General features: G+C 36.4%; 2 protein-coding genes across 2 annotated transcripts in view; one reads left to right on the top strand and one right to left on the bottom strand.

Moving 5' to 3' along the window:
- Window positions 1-1,677: 1,677 nt before the first annotated feature.
- Window positions 1,678-4,052, top strand: LOC125672990 (uncharacterized). Its single transcript, XM_048909215.2, has 2 exons — window positions 1,678-1,837; window positions 2,482-4,052. Coding segments are annotated over exons 1-2 (507 nt in total). The 5' UTR covers window positions 1,678-1,835; the 3' UTR covers window positions 2,987-4,052.
- Window positions 4,053-18,780: 14,728 nt separating this feature from the next.
- The window catches only part of LOC125655975 (uncharacterized), a 2,036-nt gene continuing 1,144 nt past the window's right edge, over window positions 18,781-19,672 (bottom strand). The window contains exons 2-3 of the mRNA XM_056145122.1: window positions 19,173-19,514; window positions 18,781-19,046 (exon numbers count right to left, since the gene is read on the bottom strand). Of these exons, the coding sequence (XP_056001097.1) occupies window positions 18,781-19,046; window positions 19,173-19,514 (608 nt within the window). The remainder of the gene's footprint in view (window positions 19,047-19,172; window positions 19,515-19,672) is intronic.

Below are 19,672 nucleotides of genomic sequence, written 5' to 3'. Positions count from 1 at the left end.
AATGACTGTTGAATTGGGGATGATGTAAAAATGTCTGTTCAAATTCCTTAGTTTAACAAGAACTACCTATAAGTATTGTTTCATTAATCTTGATTTTAACTGTTGAATAAACATTTGAAGGGGTGAGTTGGTGATGTTTTCATAACAATAACAGGCACACTGGTCCCAGCCTGTGCTTATTAACACCTGTCCACTTTGCTTCCTGTGCTCAGGTACTGTCCAGCTACCTTTTATTCTTAATCTGCCCAGGTACATGTATTAAGAGGTCTGTCTCCAATCATCAAGCTATGCTATAGAACTGTGACCTTCTGATAGGTACTGAAGATATTTCGGTCAGTTTCAGCAAACCAAATATATTAAATTTATGAAATTACATTTGATTATCTAATGAAAAATATTAATCAACAATTGATCCATATAATAAAAAGACTTAATTTATCTTTGCAAGAAATGTACAAAAATATGAAAATGGACAGTTTAAATCACAATTGACCAGTATTGACCACTTGGGGAGTATTGACCGGGACGGTTAAAACCGGGGGCCCAACCCTGGTTAAAATCCTTAAAAACCAGTGCATGTTTATTTTAAAGATATACGAATTAGTCTCCTTAACACGCTTTCTCAAGTTTTTGTACATATTTATGTATATTTCACTGTGTTTAGTTGTAGGTACCTACATGTATATATATTCCTCTGACGTTACATGTATTGATTCATGAAAATTCTGTATTGTACCTAAATAAATGTATCATTTTCATTGTGGTTTGAGCGAATAAAATTAATGAATGAATGAAGGTACATCTCCTGCTCTGTACATTGCAGCACCTGTCACCCAATTCCTAATTTAAATCACTGTTTATTTAATGTCCAGTAACTCTGTCCAGGTACATGTATAATAGTTCTTTATTATTCATGAGTTATATGACTCACCAGATTCAAAAACAGAATAACATAAATATGATATAAACAAACATCACATAGAAGAGTATACATAAATAGAACAAAAGCTAAATTAAGCATCTCTTTTTAAACATGCTAATTACAAGTATTTACTTAAATCAATCAATTCTTTGATATTTTTAACACTTAGTAATTGAACCAGTTTGAAGGTACTTGGTCTTTTATAACGATTTCATTATATATATATTTTAGGTCACCTGAGATTACTCAAGTGACCTATTGCATATTGGTTGTCGTGCGGTAACAGTTGAACATTTTTAACTTCTCGATAACTACTAGTCCAATTCTTTTCAGATTTGGCATATATTGAATCATTTTTGGGACAAGGGGGACATAAACTGTGAATTTCAGGACTCCAGCAGCCCCGGAGCCTTTGGTGCGGGACAACAACTGCCCAAAATTGACCAATTTTTAAAAATCTAACATTAATATTTCTGTGACTTCGCCCCAAAACATTTCACTCCAAGTATGAGCACCAATAATTTGTCACCCATGCCCCAAAAAGTGCCCATGTTGTTACAAGCACCCCAAAAACGTTTACGAGCACCTCCAAATAAGGTGTGATTATATGGAATAAAAAGATTTATGTTTATTGCAATTTTGATTTAGATAATACCTTAAATGACCAAATTTAAAACACAAAATTGGTCAATACTCGACAGCATATAATTTACAGGTTCTAGTGCTACTATGCATATTGTTCTTTCCTTAGATACCAGATGCAACAAGGGTTTGTTCAGCCCACTTTCTTCCAACTGAAGTACGACGGTCATGGAATGGGATACGGTCTTTAAAACCAGGGAGTGTACCAAACATATTTGCTTGGAATTCCCCAGTTAAACGGATCAGGCCACTTAGAAGATCATTGAAAAACATGTAAGTTAACAAATGTTCAGATGTATATAAGATCAGTGAAAAACTTTTAAATTGACTTAAAACTGTTTATAAATTGTTTACTCATCAGTAGAGGGCCCCATTGAGGGGGTTTTAGACAACCTCACAAAGTTATACAATTGAAACTTGAATTGAATTAAAAGTGGGCCAAAATAAAGGCCTTTTTTGTTTGGAATTATCTTTTGCTTCATTGAAATAATACCCGCTTAAAAATATTAACAAAATGGCTTTTAAGATATTTTCAGTTTAACAAGCTTAATCTTTTTGATAATGAATTCACTGTTTATTGAAATTTCTACTATAAATTTTTACTTAAAAAGTTTAATTTAAAAAAAAAAATACTCTAACCCCACCCCTCAGTCTGAAATCCATAAGGTGGCAATTTCAAATAAAAAATAAAGGTTGGCATTAACACCAACACCCCTCCATATATTTAAGTATGCGATATTAAAGAAAAATACATTTTTAGATCTTTGTATCAATGGTCTGATTTTTGACATTTTTTTTTTTTACTTGTTAATGAGGAGTCCTCATCCCTCACTGTTTGGTCGGGACTAATTGTTTCTGATGCTCTTCATGACTCTTTGGCATTTAAAAAAAAATGAATTTTCAACATTTACATTTAGGTCACCAGTACGATCTGCGGAGGATAACAATTGCAGTATTGAGGAAGAGCCAAAATTATCATCTTGTTTTGTGGATCAGACTGGATTAACACCACCTGTCTCAAATGACCATGATTACAGTGTCCATACTACAACCAAGGACCAACTTCAGGCAGCCCAAGAGGAAATTAAGGATTTACAGGAAAAGCTTGTAGCAGTAGAAAGGACACTTTTTTCTGTAGAACGATTCACCACAGATCCCCAGTTGATTAACTTTTACACTGGTTTTAAAAATTATGAAACCTTAAAATGTTTGTTTATTGCTCTTCAGCCAACAGCAGAAACAATGATCAGGTGGACGCAAATGCAGAGACATTCCTCAAATGTGGAAAACATGAAGTTAAATGCTATCCGTAATGAAGCATTGCCACTAATTGATCAGTTTTTATGTTCCTGTGTAGAGTTCGTCAGGGTTTTCCAGAACAGGACTTGGCTGTTAGATTTAACATATCTCAGTCTTCAGTGAGTAGAATTTTAATAACATGGGCAAATTATTTGTATACAATGCTTGGTAGTTTACCTTTATGGCCACCTCGTTGTGTGGTTGACAGTAACATGCCAAAATGTTTTCAAGAAACTTATCCTTATGTTAGAGTAATTTTGGACTGTACAGAAATGAAAGTTCAAACTCCTAGCTCAAAAATATTAAATTCTGAAATGTACTCGAATTATAAAAGTCACACAACATTTAAAAGCTTAATTGGGATTACACCTTGTGGTGCTGTTGCATTTATTAGTTCAATGTACACAGGTAACATTAGTGATAAAGCTATTACTGCATTGTCAGGAATTTTGGATTTGTTGGAGCCTAATGACCAAGTCATGGCTGATAAAGGGTTTTTGATTGAGGACTTATTAGAGAAAAAACAAGCTTCTTTGGTAATACCTCCTTTTCTTGGTGAAAAGGGTAAATTTTCTGCTATGGAGGTAGCACTAACGCATGAAATAGCACGCCTTCGTATTCATGTTGAAAGAGCTATAAGGCGGATAAAAGAATATCATATATTTGATGGTGTCATTCCTCTTAATTTAGCTTCATCCATTAATCAGATATGGACTGTTTGTGCAATACTAACAATTTTCAGAGGACCTCTATTCTAGTTAAATGTGATTACGTGCACTAGGAATCTTATTAATGAAAGGTGAAGATAACGAACAGTGATCAATCTCATAACTCCAATAATACTGTTTAATTTTTGACCGGGTTGCACACGTGCATCTGTCTTATAGTATGGTGAATGGCGGGTGGGCTTCCCTGTAATAGGTATCTACTTTGTGCAATCAACTCCTCTCAGCTTTTACTTGACATTTTTCAGACCTTGTACATTATAGTTGTTATAAAAACATTGAATATATACATGTGAAATTCTAAAGTACCTGGTTTTAAAAAAAAAAATACATTTAATGTGTCATTTTTACAGAGTGTGTTGTAGAGATGTCTCTATGATGTCTTCAATGAGTATTGTCAATTTGTTATCAGTATAGCAGTACACGTTTTCAGTGCACATACATTTACATGTGTACAACTTATTCATGTGATATAAAATAAATATTTGATGAAATAAAAAGTTTTTATTTATGACAAGATTACATCGAGGCAAATTTGAATTTTATGTTGATAAGCAATGACCATTATAATTACGAAAATTATAGAGGTATATATTTATTGGAATACAGTGTACTATAGCAAGTTGTCTCATGATATATATTCCTCAGCCTTGCTGAAATTAAATTACATTTACCAATTATAGAGGTAAAAGCAATTCTGGCAACATCAAGATTACAAAAATCACTATGAAGTATTGTATACTGTTATGTTCAATAAATTCTGAGCAGCAATTACTGACATTAATGTTAAGGTATTCCATGTATAATAAAAGGATAATGAACAATTTTGAAGGATTTAGATCAACATAAATGTTTATTGTTAAATAATGATGAAAGTGAAGCAGATGAAATTCACAGGACTGGTAAATGATTAGAAGCTGACCTTTTTGCACTTAAGACTTTTTGGAAGAGTTGCCTGCCCTTTGTAAAAATAAGAAAAATCTAATTTTCTAAAAATGTGTGTGGTCAATGATTAATTTTATTTCATATTTTCATTAAGAGAAAGTGTATGTAACTTTCTACCAAGAGATTTTTATGAAAATATAATTTCTTTTTAAAATATTGTAATAAAACATGCTTTTCCCATATACTTCAATGTTAAATTCTAGGTGAAATAAATCAAGCAGTAAACAAAATTTTGAAAATTCCTATGGTGGATTATTTTTATTTGATGAACCCTTCAAAATGATACCATGATTACAAAAATTCCACCATCCATTTATTAGATATGAAATATGGTCATTATACATTGAATACCTTAAGTAATAAATGCGTTTACATCATTCTGAGAATTTCGGGCAAGAAATAATCAAAGTAAAATCTGTCCAGAGACAACTTGATTTCTTCCCACTTCTCTTCATTAAAGTTTATTCTCTCTTTATGGTAATCCTGTCTACATTTCACAAAAAAGTCGCACCAATGGAGCCCAGTAAGTGCCATCTGTCCCATTACTTGGTAGTAATATTGATGAGAATGCTTGAGTTTGTATGTCCCATCATTGGTCCTTTTAAGGTACGCGCATTCTTGAAAAGAATCTTTGTCCGGACATTTGATCTCTAGAAGTCCATACTGTGATGCAGAATTTGGGTCATATATCTTTCTGTCTGGTGATGCTCCAAGATGCGGAGAACTTGGGTTTATAACAAAGCCACACAAGTACACATTATTTCCAGTTATATCGGAATATAATTTTGCTGCTTCAGGTTCATTTTGCAAGCCAAATTTCATAGCAACAGTCTGTACATTTTTGGATTTTAAAAGACGCACAGCTAACTTCTCATGATCTGCCCTCCTTGCACATATGTCCTTAAACATTGTCGAGGTCATCCTATGCCGACGAATGTTGTGCCATAACTTAGTGACACTCTGCAATCGCGTTTGTTCCACCAATTCCAACTCATGAGGACGATCAATGTGCATGCCCATGAAAACATCATGTTCTGCATTGTTCAACACTGTTATAATGACGAGGCTGTTCTGGAAGTAATAAATCAGGGAATTCTTGCTGTTCATTGTGGTTTATTATATCATCAACAGAAGTATGTGGTTTTTGTTGATAAGAAAGCACAGGTCCTTTGGGTACCGGTCCAAACTTAGATAGAGACTCTGTTTCACTTGAACTGTCGGTAGATAAAATGCGTAAAATCTGTGCATCGCTCTTCATGGCTGTGAGCTGTTCAAGTAATGTCGTCTTAAACTGTACACACGGAATTGTTTTAACCGGACAGTATATGTTTGGAAGGACACCTTCAGTGACCCTTTTCTTCTTAGGTGGTTGCTTTTTAGGATTCACCTGTAAAATTATGGAGGGAACATATGAAATTTATCAAAGAACAACAATTTATCTGTTTATTTAGGCATTTGTTTTCAAAATTGTTTGTTTGACCTTTACAGACTCAGTATTGAATGCAGAGAAAATAGGGGGTTTTCTTTTAAAATCTCAGCATCACATATAGTATACGTATATATATATATATATATATATATATATATATATATATATTCAATAAATTCTTTTTTCTTGGTATCGGGGTAGAATAAAGTAAAAAAAATAAAATCCATGTCGTCCCGAATATAACTCGGAACTAATTTGCAGATGGGTTTTAGTATGATATCTAGGAAATTACTAAGTCTTTGTGTTGGACAAGAAGGGCCAGCTACGATTGGGCGTAGTTTAAGGTCTGTTGTTACATAACTTTCAAAAACGGAATGAACTTCAATGTAAATTCAACTCAATCTCTCACCAGAGGGCGTTACGCTACGCTCCACAACACCTCTGTTATCGTCTAATTTACAAGAATTTTGTAAAACAGAGCGTCTTTGAAAATAAAATAAATCTGCATCATTTTCATAAATAAAACATACATTTATGAGTTAAAAACACATTGGTAGGTATCGAAACGCTCTATTACGTTAGTGCAACCTCCATATTTATGGAACTATTTTGTCTTGTCAAATGTATTATTTCACTTTCACTTAGTAACTATTGGACTTTACATTAAAAAAAACTAGCGAGATTATAATGATGAAAATCTGACATTGCACAAAGAACAGAAACGTGCCTTTCTGTTGGAGTCAAAGACGTCATTTTGTCCGTGCGAGATCATATGGTTAGCCGAACTATTTATCAGACGATAACAGAGGTGAAAGTGAAGCTTGCGTAGCGCGCCCTCTGGTGAGAGAATGAAATTCAACTATGACGTGTAAATCTAAAAATCTACTTTATTGTATGACGTGCCCCACATGTGGAAAAAACTATATAGGTCAAACAGGAACCAAATTGGCTGACCGTGTTCGTGTACATAAACAACAGATCAGAGATCCTAAAATAAGAAACACACCGTGTAGCGGATATTTTGATTCGTGCGGGGGAGGCAGTTTTTATATTTTTCCATTTTACAAAGTAAAAGAGGAAAATGAATAATTACGCAGAGCCAAGGAAAACTATTTCATAAAACTGTTTAAACCGAAACTAAACTGTTAATATTTTTACTTCATGTTATTTTTAACATGTACATTTTACATAGAATGTCTCCTTTAATGTACAGGAATATTCAGAGGCGCTTAAAACTTATAGACTGAACTATTTTAAATATGTCTGTATTTTTAAAAGTGCCTAACATTAACATTGTATAATGTTCTGACGTCACAATCATGACTGTATTATGTTTGACGTTGCCCACATAACGTCACGAGGATGACGTCATAATGGAACTTGTTTACATTGTTTAAAAATCTACTGACGAGCTCGCAGGGCGAAAGCGCTATAGATAAAAGTTTGAGTATTGGATTTTATTTTTTGACTTTATGTGTATATATAAATATATATATATATATAATATGTGTGTGTGTGTGTAGTTATATATAGTTATTTACATCAGCAATCTTAATTTTAATAACAATCACCATTCACCAAGACAGCTCATGTTATAATTATGTAGACTTGGATTCAGTGGTCCAGTATTTGCAGGTGTGGAGTGAAAACAGATAATTTTTAAATGAAAAAAGAATTTGGAGATGATTATAGTTTCAAGTCTGGTTGTCGTATCCCCCCCCCCCCCCCCCTCTCAGTGGGTTGGGGGACAAGACTAAGAAATCCTTCATGCAAATAAATTTGAATCATAAAAAAATGACCTTGCATATTTCTAAACAATGTACTGGTTTTGGTTCCAAACCTTCGATTCTCTGGGGAACATGCCAGGTCTGCGGTAAAGACGTTTTACTTTGCATTGGTGGTACAGCCTTCAGAACAAGTCTATAAGTATATAAAAAGCCAAATTATTTTGTTGAGGATTAGATTTTTAACCAGAGGTTCATGGGTCACATAGCTCATACAAGTCATCTTGGACCTGCTGTTGTACAGCGATTGTGATTTTTTTTTTAAAATCTGGTACCAAAAGAAAGGTTTTGTCACGTTGGATGTATACACAAAATAAAAAAAGATTTATCACTCACAATTCAGAAGTTAAGAGAAAAGTTAAAGTTTTAAAATTTGGTTCAAACTCCTAGGCAAAGGTCACATGGTCAAACATCATCTTGCCTATGTAAGCTGTAAACTTTGCATATCAACATAGGAATAAAAAAGGTGTTATATATCAAGCATGGATTATAAACTTTATGCAAATTATGCAACTTACCTAAACCGGATTAAATAGTAATCAAACCAATTATGACAATATCCTGTTTAATCGTGTATTATCGAATCAGATTGAGAACGATTGAACCTGCACTACCTGGGGATGCATGCATAATAATATGAGTATTCATTGCCATGCTGTAAGTTTACAGACGGACACCAGACAAAGTGATAAAAAAAACCTCACTTGAGCTTTAAGCTCATGTGCACTAAAAACTAAATCGTATTTAGAACTTAAAATCATAATCCACGAATATTCATAGTCACTTAGCTGCTATTTTCCCATACTGTTTTATCTATGAAATTTAAAAAAAAACCCATCCAACTACCAAATACCGTTTAATATTGTCAGCGTTGTATAGTCATAGTGATACTGTCCACAGAGCTATACTTACTTTCGACTTCATGTATAAAACCTTCTATAAAGTTGACGTAGCCCTTCTGTTGTTTGGATCTAGGGATTTTGGCAGTCTCATTTGCCCACTTCTCCACTCTATCCTGAGTAATATGAGGGACATGTTGAAGGTTTTTACTCCAAGCTGACTTAGTGCTGATAGTGCTGGATTCCATTGTTTGCGTTCCGAGTCTCGTTTTCGATTCGAAATGGCCGCGGTGTGAATAACGAGTATTGTAGGCGTAAAGAATTCCATAGCCTAGGTCAAAATTTGTGGCACTTCCCATGCAAGCTGGTGGCGTCTTTGTATGAAGGAAAACTTGCAAAACCCAAGACGTAAATAGAGGCAGTATTTATTATCTTTCTATAAACCTCGGCGTTATTAGCGAGAATCACGGGCCTTTCGGATATGACCTTTATCCCGTGTCTCGACATGCGTTGGCACGTTAAAAAAAACTGTCACTGCTACAGCCCTGACATCGTCGCAAACCACGGGTTATTGTTTCATTCTACTTCACAAACTTTGTTATTCGACGATAAGGTCCTGAGTGCAAAGGTCGAATGGTTGTATCATTCCTGAGCAAAATTTCTCGGTTGGTTGTTTTACATCGTGCCTTTGAATGTTTCTCACTTATAAAGAGCCCTCCCTGCTCAAAGACCGTAAACGCCGAACACATAGGAAGACGTCACCAGCTGTATAAAGTACCACATATTTAGACCTATGCTTGGTGCTCAGTAACGGATCTTTACTGTGCCAACATCTTCCACGAACTAATTAATGAGGGCGTTTATTGTGCCACGAGACCTTGGTTTTTGCGGTCTCACTGGAAGGGCTACCCCATGTAGAGGCCTCTTAAGACAAGCAAGGGGTACTGAGGACTTATTTTAACCTGGATTTTAACGGGAAAATCATCCAGGAAAAATTGTTTTGGCACACTGAAACTGATGTCTCCCCTTTCATTTATCCGGGTTAGAATAGGTCCTTGATACCCCTTGCTTGTCGTATGAGGCAACTAAGTGTGGATGAGAGCTAGTTTTGCGTATGATCAGTTTTTAAATCGAAAAAGGCTACTGACAAATAAGTTGATGGTGTAGGGTTCCAACAGTCTCGTTTTAAAATCAGCGTTTCGCAAATTCTATGGTCGTTATAGCGATCTATTTTGCAAACACAACCTATCATTGGGGAAAATGCTGTCTGATATGTTTCATACCGATTGTTAAGCCGTTCTTGGCACACTGATTTTGACTACGGATAACTCCGTTTACCTGATCAAGATATAGGGCTCACGGTGAGTGTGACCGGTCCACAGGGGATGCTTACTCTATCTAGGCACCTGATCCCCCCTCTGGTATAACCAGGGGTCCGTGTTTGCCCAACTATCTATTTTGCATTGCTTATAGGAGTTATGAGATTGATCACTTCGTTATCTTTGACTTACCCCGTTAATCGTTTGCCGAATTCCCGTGTCTCAGCAGGTTTGGCACGATAAAAGTCCCTCCCTGCTGAGAGGCCATAAACGCTGATCATAAGCTCAAATTTTGCAGCCCTTCACCAGCAATGGTGACGTCTCCATATGAGTGAAAATTTCTCTACAGCCCAGTAGCTAAGTACTTCATTACTAGGTTGAAAATACGGATGTATATTTAATTGCTGGGATAACACCTAGAGATTCATTTTAAAATTAAGGATTATCTCCCTCATGTATACATGTAGCTCTGATCCTTGGACGAATTTGGTTCCCGTTTTTGGCACTCAGTTATTCCGTTATCGGATTTCCAAAATGTTGGCTTGAGCATCACTGAACAGACATTTTTCGAAGTGCGCTTCTGGTGCATCAAAATTGTTACCGTATAAGTTTTTCAATACAACCAACTTAGCTATACGTTGATTCTCAAAACCTTCTCTACTTTAAAGGGATTGGTTCACGATTTTTGAAAAAAGTATTTTTCATTTTTGATGTTAAAAACTGATTTAATGTTCACAGCAAAAATTTTGACCTTCTGAAAGCAAGAGTAAAAGCAATATTTTAGCTTATGTAAACAAAGACTCGAGTCTTTTCATGTATACGAACAAACCAGTGAAATTTGAATTTTGCATAGTCACAAATTTCAACTTTTAAGATGATCCAGTAAGTGCTCTACCAAGCCTCTATTTTTGCTCCTCACGAAAATGTTAACAGCTGTGAAGGAGAAACTTCAAACTTACTGTGCAACTACATATGCCAGAAGTGGTGTTAATCAAATGTGGATTCTAAAAAATTCTAAAGAACTTTTAGTAAACTTGAAATTACAGAATTTTTCCCAAATCAATAGCATTAAAACCTATGACTTTTCAACACTATACACGACCATTCCTCACGATAAATTAAAGACTAGACTTTTTGACATCATAGACAGTTGCTTCTTCAACAAAAACGGAAATATTCATATTTAGTGATCAGTCATTCAAAAACTTACTTTGTTAAACACCACTCTGATTCCACGCACAAGTACTCTGAAGTTGAAATAAAAAATATGCTAGAGTTCCTCATTGACAATATGTTCGTGGTCTTTGGTGATCAGGTCTTCCAACAGTCTATTGGAATTCCCATGGGCACGAATTGTGCTCCTTTGTTAGCTGACCTGTTTTTAAATTCATATGAAGCAGAATTTATTCAAACACTAATACGTTAGAAGAAAAAATCTCTCGCTGTGACCTTCAATTCGACTTTTAGATATATCGATGACGTTTTGTCTATTAACAATGACAGCTTTCATTCATGCAAGGTGAAGATAACGAACAGTGATCAATCTCATAACTCCTACAAGCAATACAAAATAGATAGTTGGGCAAACACGGACCCCTGGACACACCAGAGGTGGGATCAGGTGCCTAGGAGGAGTAAGCATCCCCTGTTGACCGGTCACACCCGCCGTGAGCCCCATATCCTGATCAGGTAAACGGAGTTATCCGCAGTCAAAATCAGTGTGCCAAGAACGGCTTAACAATCGGTATGAAACACGTCAGACAGCATTTGACCCAATGCGAGGTTGTATTGACGAACTAGATCGTTATAACGACCATAGAATTTGCGAAATGCTGACTTCAATCGAGACTGTTGAAATCCCTGTACCATCAACTTGTTTGTCAGTAGCTTACCTCGATTTAAAAACTGACTATACCCAGAACAAGCTCTTGCATATCGAATCAGTTGAGATATATAAACACCATATGCAGGTGATAATGGAATATTGCTACATAAATGTGGGAAGTTGACGATGGAGAAGCTGAAATCATCCCGTTTGTCATACAGTTGAGTTGTTAGTTTGCCGTTAATGTCTATTTTCAATAAAATATCTTAAGTATGAAGCAGAAGTGGACGACTCTGTGGTGTCCTTTATTTCGAGCTCACAGGGATATATCAAATCGACATATGAATGAAAGCTATCATTGTTAATAGACAGAACGTCATCGATATATCTAAAAGTAGAATTGAAGGTCACATTCATATGTCGATTTGATATATCCCCGTGAGCTCGAAATAAAGGACACCACAGAGTCGTCCACTTCTGCTTCATACTTAGATATTTTATTGAAAGTAGACATTAACGGCAAACTGACAACTCAACTGTTTGACAAACGGGATGATTTCAGCTTCTCCATTGTCTTCTTCCTATATTTTAGTGGCAATCTTCCATTATCACCTGCATATGGTGTTTATATCTCTCAACTGATTCGATATGCAAGTGCTTCTGCGTATGGTCAGTTTTTTAATCGAGGCAGGCTACTGAAAAACAAGTTGATGGTGCAAGAGTGTCAACAATAAATCTGTTTACCTGATCAAGATTTAGGGCTCATGGCGGGTGTGACCGGTCGACAGGGGATGCTTACTTCTCCAAGGCACCTGATCCCACCTCTGTGTTTGTCCAACTCTCTATTTTGTATTGCTTAAGAGTTACAAGATCGATCAATATTCGTTATTTTTACTTTTCATATAGGTGTAGGTTGACTGTCAATTGTTTAACGTCTCGAGAGAGAATTTTTCACTCAAATGGAGACGTCACCAATGCCTGTGAAGGGCTTCAAATTCAGGCCTATACTCGGCGCTTATGGGCATTAAGCAGTGGGGTCCTTTAGCGTGTTACACCTACGGTGACTTGGGACATCCGTTTTAGCTCACCTGAGCTGAAAGCTGAAGTGAATGATTGATTGAATATTGTCTTACATCCCTCTCGAGAATATTTTACTCATATGGAGACGTCGTCATTGCCGGTGAAGAGCTTCAAAATTTCGGCCTATGCTCGGCGCTTATGGCCTATCTATTGGTCATAAAACTTGTATTCACCATAACTTACAATTTCATCATCAACTCAACTGTACCAGTAATTATACGTCTGTGGTTGGAAATCTCCGTTTTTGTCTTTGAGAAGATGTTGTGTCACTTTTTCTCAACTTCTGCTGCCGTTCGAGTTGGCCCAACACTCATAGCACGAAGTTTTACCGCAATCTCCCCCCACGCTTTCGACTTCATTTGAGAGGTTAACTGGGGACTTAGTTTCCCTCTCGCCACATCCTTGTATTCTTCAACAAGAGTAGTGAGTGCCAAGGAATCCTGATTACTCCAGTTTGGCTTTCGTTTGAGTTTGTGGCTTTCTTCCATGTTTACATCTGCGAAATTTGACAGATGTGACGTAAACATGTTAAAAATAGGACCTCCATCGCACAAGAGTTCCACCTTTAGTTTGGGAAATACTATGCGTTTCTAGGGTGACTCAACTTAAGTTTTCTAAATTACTAAGAACTGAACTTACATGTAGCTAAGAACAGTGCTTAACCTTTTTTATGAATTGATACTTAAGTATTTTTCTTAGCTAAGATTTTTTTAATACTTAAGTAGGAAATCTAAGAAATATCTTAGAATCTTTATCAATCCCGGCCCAGATCCCACCTCTGGTGTACCCAGGGGTTCGTGTTTTACAATTTTGATAAAGGACTACCTACTCTTACTAAATACCCATTAGGTATCAATAGCACTGAAGATATTTAAATGTTTTACACATAAACACTATATTCTAAGTTTGGCACCGCCCCTGGGCCAAAACCCCTACCCCCGGGATCATTAAATTTATAAGGTAGAGACCTGCCTGCTCTACATCATTATGCATTTCGTTTTCCTTTAAAAAAAAAAAAAGGTAGGGTTCTAAAGAAAAAAGATTTTTGAAATTGGTCCAATTGGGCAGTTTTTGAATTATATCAACGAACAAGTGAAAATGAAAAGCAAAAATTAACATGGGGGAGGAGGGTTTCTATCTTATTTTACCTGCTCAAGTTTCCTCCGAACTACCCTCTCAGACCTCGCTTTTCCTGAGGATGTGGCCTCTCTCTGTATGAAAAAGTTTTGGTCTGAAGTTCGTATCTTCAGGATCGTCGCTATGCCAGCCACCATCGAAATGCGTCGAGCACACATAACTAGCCTCGGTTGGCTGCCACTTATCTCTATGGAAAGCTTCACCCACGCCTTTCGTTTCTTTTTGTCCTTAGGAAACCGCAGAAAAAACTAATTCCCTTATCTTTACTGGTCGAATCTTCCTTTATCCTCTACTCAGAGTTGTTCCTTGCTCTCACTTGCACCTCTGTCAACGTCGGAAGAGTCTAAAACGTAACCCACTCAGGTAGTTCGGAAAAATGAATTCCAGTATGACTCTATTATATAATTAAGAGGAAAGGTCGAACCCGATGCAACACCGTCAGTTATGTACGGTAGTTATGTACAGCTTGTATTATTGCCATTATACACCATTTGTTGGAATTAACTGCTTCCATTATTTTCAGTATTGAAAAAGTAAAATGATGGATATAAAAGAAAAGTAGCATAAATTATAATAACTGCAATTAAACACTGCTTCAAAGATTAACAACAATAATTATTTCTTTTTTATATCTAACATTATCCTTATAATTGGAAAAATTAATAAACAAAAAATGAAGAAATTTTAGAATATCTAAACAGTCACCTCACAACCTAACCCTGTCAGGCAGGAACCTAACCCAGTCAGTTTAGAACGTAACCCAGTCAGGCAGGTACAGCCTGTATTGAATTATAATAACTAAGTGCCAGTGGTTTATACCTGTCGGCTTCTACATCCATTTCTACATTATTCATTCTGATATCATTGCGATGAAATCAAATGTCAAAGGCTATCCGCACCGCCATCCTAGCAGACGAAAGCATGGTTGAGAACATCGGAAATCAAATGTCAAAGGTTATTCGCACCGCCATCCTAGCAGACGAAAGCATGGTTTCGAACATCGGGATCGATGTTACCTCAGCGATTGTAAAACTGAAAATCATACCGGTATTCATTTTTCCGAACTGCCCTAGTGGGTTACGTTTTAGACTCTACCGTCAACGTCTCAAGGATTTTACAAGATATTTGTTAAATGGCACGTATACTCAAAGCATGGTTTGACTTCAGTTACAAAGATATACGTAAATAAATAAATAAATACTGCGCGTATGTCAAGTCTTGTGACACAGGAAGCATTGATTTGGGTTGAAACATGGATATTTGGTTGTTCTATATTGCAACAGGCCTATACATAGTTACATGAATAATGCATAGTAATGGGGGACTACAAATATGCACAAACAGAGAAAGGGGCACTCAGCTTAGTGTGAACGTTTTCACATGTACTTGATGGGAAAGACTTTTGAATTGTTAACAGACCATAAGCCGCTTGAGTTCATTTTCTCGCCTAAGTCGAAACCATGTGCACGTGTAGAAAGATGGGTGTTACGGATGCAGAACTAGTTATACAGTTCGTCATATTCCGGGTAAATCAAACATAGCTGATTCATTGTCCAAGATGTCAACAAATGCATCAAGCCTAAAGACAAATGACACAGAAGAATACTTACGATTCGTGGTTGAAGAAGCTGTTCCAACTGCAATGACCATCTCTGAGCTCGAGAGAGCATCATTAGAGGATAAAGATATCAAGAACTTGAGAGAATGATTGATATCAGGGAAATGATATCAATTACTGAGCAAAGACTATTTGACAGTAAAATCAGAAATGTGTGCTGTTGGTCATCTGATACTACGAGGGACAAGGATTGTCATAGCTAAGTCATTACGTGATAAAGTTCTAGCATTGGGCCATGAGGTACACCCTGGCATTGTTATCATGAAGCAGCGATTGCGATCGAAGGTTTGGTGGCCTAAAATGGACCAAGACATTGAACAGTGGAGCACATCTTGTTATGGCTGTCAGTTAGTATCGCAACCTGAAAAGGTGGAGCCAATGCACAGAACAGAATTACCGTCACGTCCATGGGAGCATTTAGCAGTTGATTTCCTAGGACCGTTGCCATCCGGAGATTACATTTTACTATAGTAGATTATTATTCCAGATGGATTGATTTGGCTGTTATGAAATCTACAACGACAGAGAAAATGGTGGAGGTGTTGACACAGATTTTCAGTACACATGAGTTACCTGTTTCTATAACAACAGACAATGGACCACAATTTGTTAGTGAATTTTTCAAAACATATTGTGAAACTAATGGAATCATTCATAGGAGGACGACTCCATTGTGGCCACAGGCCAATGGAGAAATAGAACGTCAAAACAGGTCAATATTGAAGAGACTGAAGATTGCACAAGCAGAGAAGAAAGACTAGAAATATCTAACTGTATAATCTGTCTCACTGTACATGTGAATATCTGGTAATTTTGTACGAATAACTCGGCGGAACAACAACTCAGCCGGACTCACTCCTATTGTTGTATGTGGTGATGAACGATACATCAAAAGATAAGTCAGAAGTTTGGAGATAGAGATGCAGAGAAGAAGGCTAAAGGGAAAATGTATTCTGATGCTAAGAGAAGAGCTATAACTAGTGACATAAAACCTGGTGATCTCACTTTGATGAAGAAAAACAAGCTATCAGCAACATATCATAGTGATCCATTCAAAGTTGTCGAGAAAAATGGGAATAGTGTTGTTTTGGAATCGAAGGAAGTTAATACAAAAGAAATGTGTCTCATTTGAAAAAGTTTGTGTATCCAAAAGTATCAGTGAATGTGTCAAGTGAAAATGAAAATGTGTTAAGTGAAAATTTCAATGATAGTGAAAATTTGTGCGTTGAAAATCCAGTTCCTAGTCAAAATGTGTGCGATAAAAATAGGCTTTCGGGTGATGTCCGGGAAAAATCCTCAGAAAATTCATTGGCAGAGGAATCTGAAAACGATGGTCGAAACCAGGTGACAAGTCCACCGAAATTTAGCCGACCAGCAAGACAAAGGTCTTTGCCAGCGAAATTTAACGACTTTGTGATGAACTAACTTGTACAAGTACTGTGACAGAATGATGAACTTTGTAATTGTTCAAAGAATATGCTAAAGTTAATCGTTCATGAAATTTGTCCATTTACTTTTTATTTTGACTGTATTACTACTTGTTGAAATGAAAAGGGGTAAGGATGGTAGTGTATGATTAATTATGATTTCATTATATTCTAAGAAGGATAACTCTTGATTATTGTTATATTGATTATCTCCCTTGTATTTGGCCGGAAGTAAAGAATTTAATAAATGTCTGAATGATTAACTTGTGTTGAATCACGTTGCCCGAGTTACTGGTTAAATCCGAAGTGTTTCATTTCCAAGAACACTACACTACATTTCTCCGATATTTTATAAAGTAGTTCTTAGTTTTATTAGCCGTAAAAATGTGGTTTTACATATTGAATAACATTGCTTATTTTGAGACGTTGACAAAGGTATTTATGAGAGTAAGGAACGATAACTCTGGGTAGAGATTGCTTCAACTGGTGACGTCTCAATATGAGTGAAAATTCTCAATGGTGCGTAAAAAGAATCAATCGATCAAACATTATTCTATCTGTATGATCTTGACGATGTACTGCTATGGAGAAGGCTTATATAGCCAATGCCTGTTTTCTAATCCATTTATGTTTACTTAAAATTGATTGATATTGTTTTTAAATTGAAATATATGTAAATCTATGCATGTATGAAGATAACGAACAGTGATCAACTTCATAATTCCCACGAGGAATACAAAATAAAGGATCGGACAAATACGGACCCCTGGACACACCAGAGGTAGGATCAGGTGCATTCACTGCATCGGAGGAGTAAGCATCCCCTGTCGACCAATCACACCGCCTTGAGCCCTACATCTTGATCAAGTACTAGTAGACGGAGTTATTCGTAGTCAAAACCAGTGTGCCAAGAACGGTCTAACAATCGGTATGAAGCACGTTAGATAGCAGATGTTGAATGGTGCTATTTGAAACCAAAGCGTTGTAATTCCGGATAGTGGGTGTTTAATTTCGGATGGCGGTAAGAAAAATTCGGACGCCTTATAAATATACAAATGATATATATAAAAAAGAGTAACGTGTCGGACCTTAGCGGTCAGTAGGTCCGTGCTCAGATTACTGAGTTTACTGAAGGTTTGATTATGCAAAATATACAGATAGTGCGACACCTGCCTGGTGTCTTTGAATCAAGTGACCTACGTGCTTTAATGATGGCACCTGCCTGGTGCCTGTCTATATACAGTCAGCCGACGCCTTTTGATATAAAGCATTCATATTTAATGATATACAAGTCTGGTTGGACAGGGCAGCTTAAACATTGTATATATGATTTATGATCGCATGTTTAAGTAATACAGTATTGTATATGAAATTTTCATATTTTTGCCAATCCAAAAATTTGATCCATAAACCCCACTTTTTTCTAAAATAAATAAATAAATAAAAAAGATATTCCGTTTTCAGTTTCAAAGCAAGAAATTGTGATGTGTGACTGTCGTGATTCCTCTTAAAATTACTTCCGAAAATTGACATTGCTGCAAAACTCTGAATCGAAACTAAATTCTATATTATAAATTCTAAAGTCTACTCTCAGTTTATGGTCATGGAGCCAGCAGTATATATTGCCTTAACAAAAATGAAAACACCAGTCATTTCATGTTTATTTGAATAAACAGTGATTATTCTTTTAAAAATTCATGAAATCACATATTTGTCACAGAACACATGAAATAATGATTTTCCATACACTAGATACAGAGAGATATATATACACACGGATCATTCCTGTTTACAAATGGAGATCGTAGACACCAGAGTACAAGTCACCATATATCTTCCAAAAATGGGACACTGTAATTCTTTGCTGCATGTAAAGTTCTGACGCCTCTTCGATCCTTTTCTGTGTTCTATTTGTCGCCTTCCTGGTGTTTCTTTCAAGGTCTACGGCGGCAATCCGCGTCCTTATTAACTCTGCCTCTCTCCGAAGAAGGGGAATGATCTGGTAAAGAGGGAGGGCTAGTCCTTGAGCTTCAACCTTCATTCTCCGATGCCAACCTGCAACAGGAAACAATATAAAAATACTTTCAAATCACTTGCACATATACATGTTTACAGCTATGAATAGTTAATCAATAAATTTATTATTTTAATGATAAAGAATATTGGGGTGTTCAAAATTACCTTCGACGTCATTGTTGGTTCGGACACTGAAGGCATATACACTCCATGTTCTGATTGGAAATACTGGGTTCTGCATCCACTGATTGTCGATGTAATTCATTAGCTCCTGAAGTGAATGAGGACATCTACTGCGCATGGCAGCAAACACGTCTGGGATGTGATTCCAAGGAAGAAATGGCAAAGCCATCAGCTGCTTAATAAAGGTGTGGGTGGACTCTCTTTCTGTGAATGTTGCAACGAATCCCAGTTGTTGAACATGGGTCCACACAGCTTTTGTCCAGTGGAACACACATCCCTTGATGGTCACTCTTGGAAAGACATCCCGAATGGCTTGCCAGACCCCTGAAATTCAAATAACACCCATTCTCAATATAAGGGATCAAACGATGTCGCTCCATTCATCTTCCGCATCAGCAGGGTGCACCGATTTTTCAGTCAAAGACTTTGGTATTTGTGTTAATTCAACACTTTGATATATATGCTTGTTTCTTCAATATAGT

Source organism: Ostrea edulis, chromosome 1 (genome assembly GCF_947568905.1).
Source record: "Ostrea edulis chromosome 1, xbOstEdul1.1, whole genome shotgun sequence".
Taxonomy (NCBI): domain Eukaryota; kingdom Metazoa; phylum Mollusca; class Bivalvia; order Ostreida; family Ostreidae; genus Ostrea; species Ostrea edulis.
This window is presented reverse-complemented; position numbering and strand designations above follow the sequence as displayed.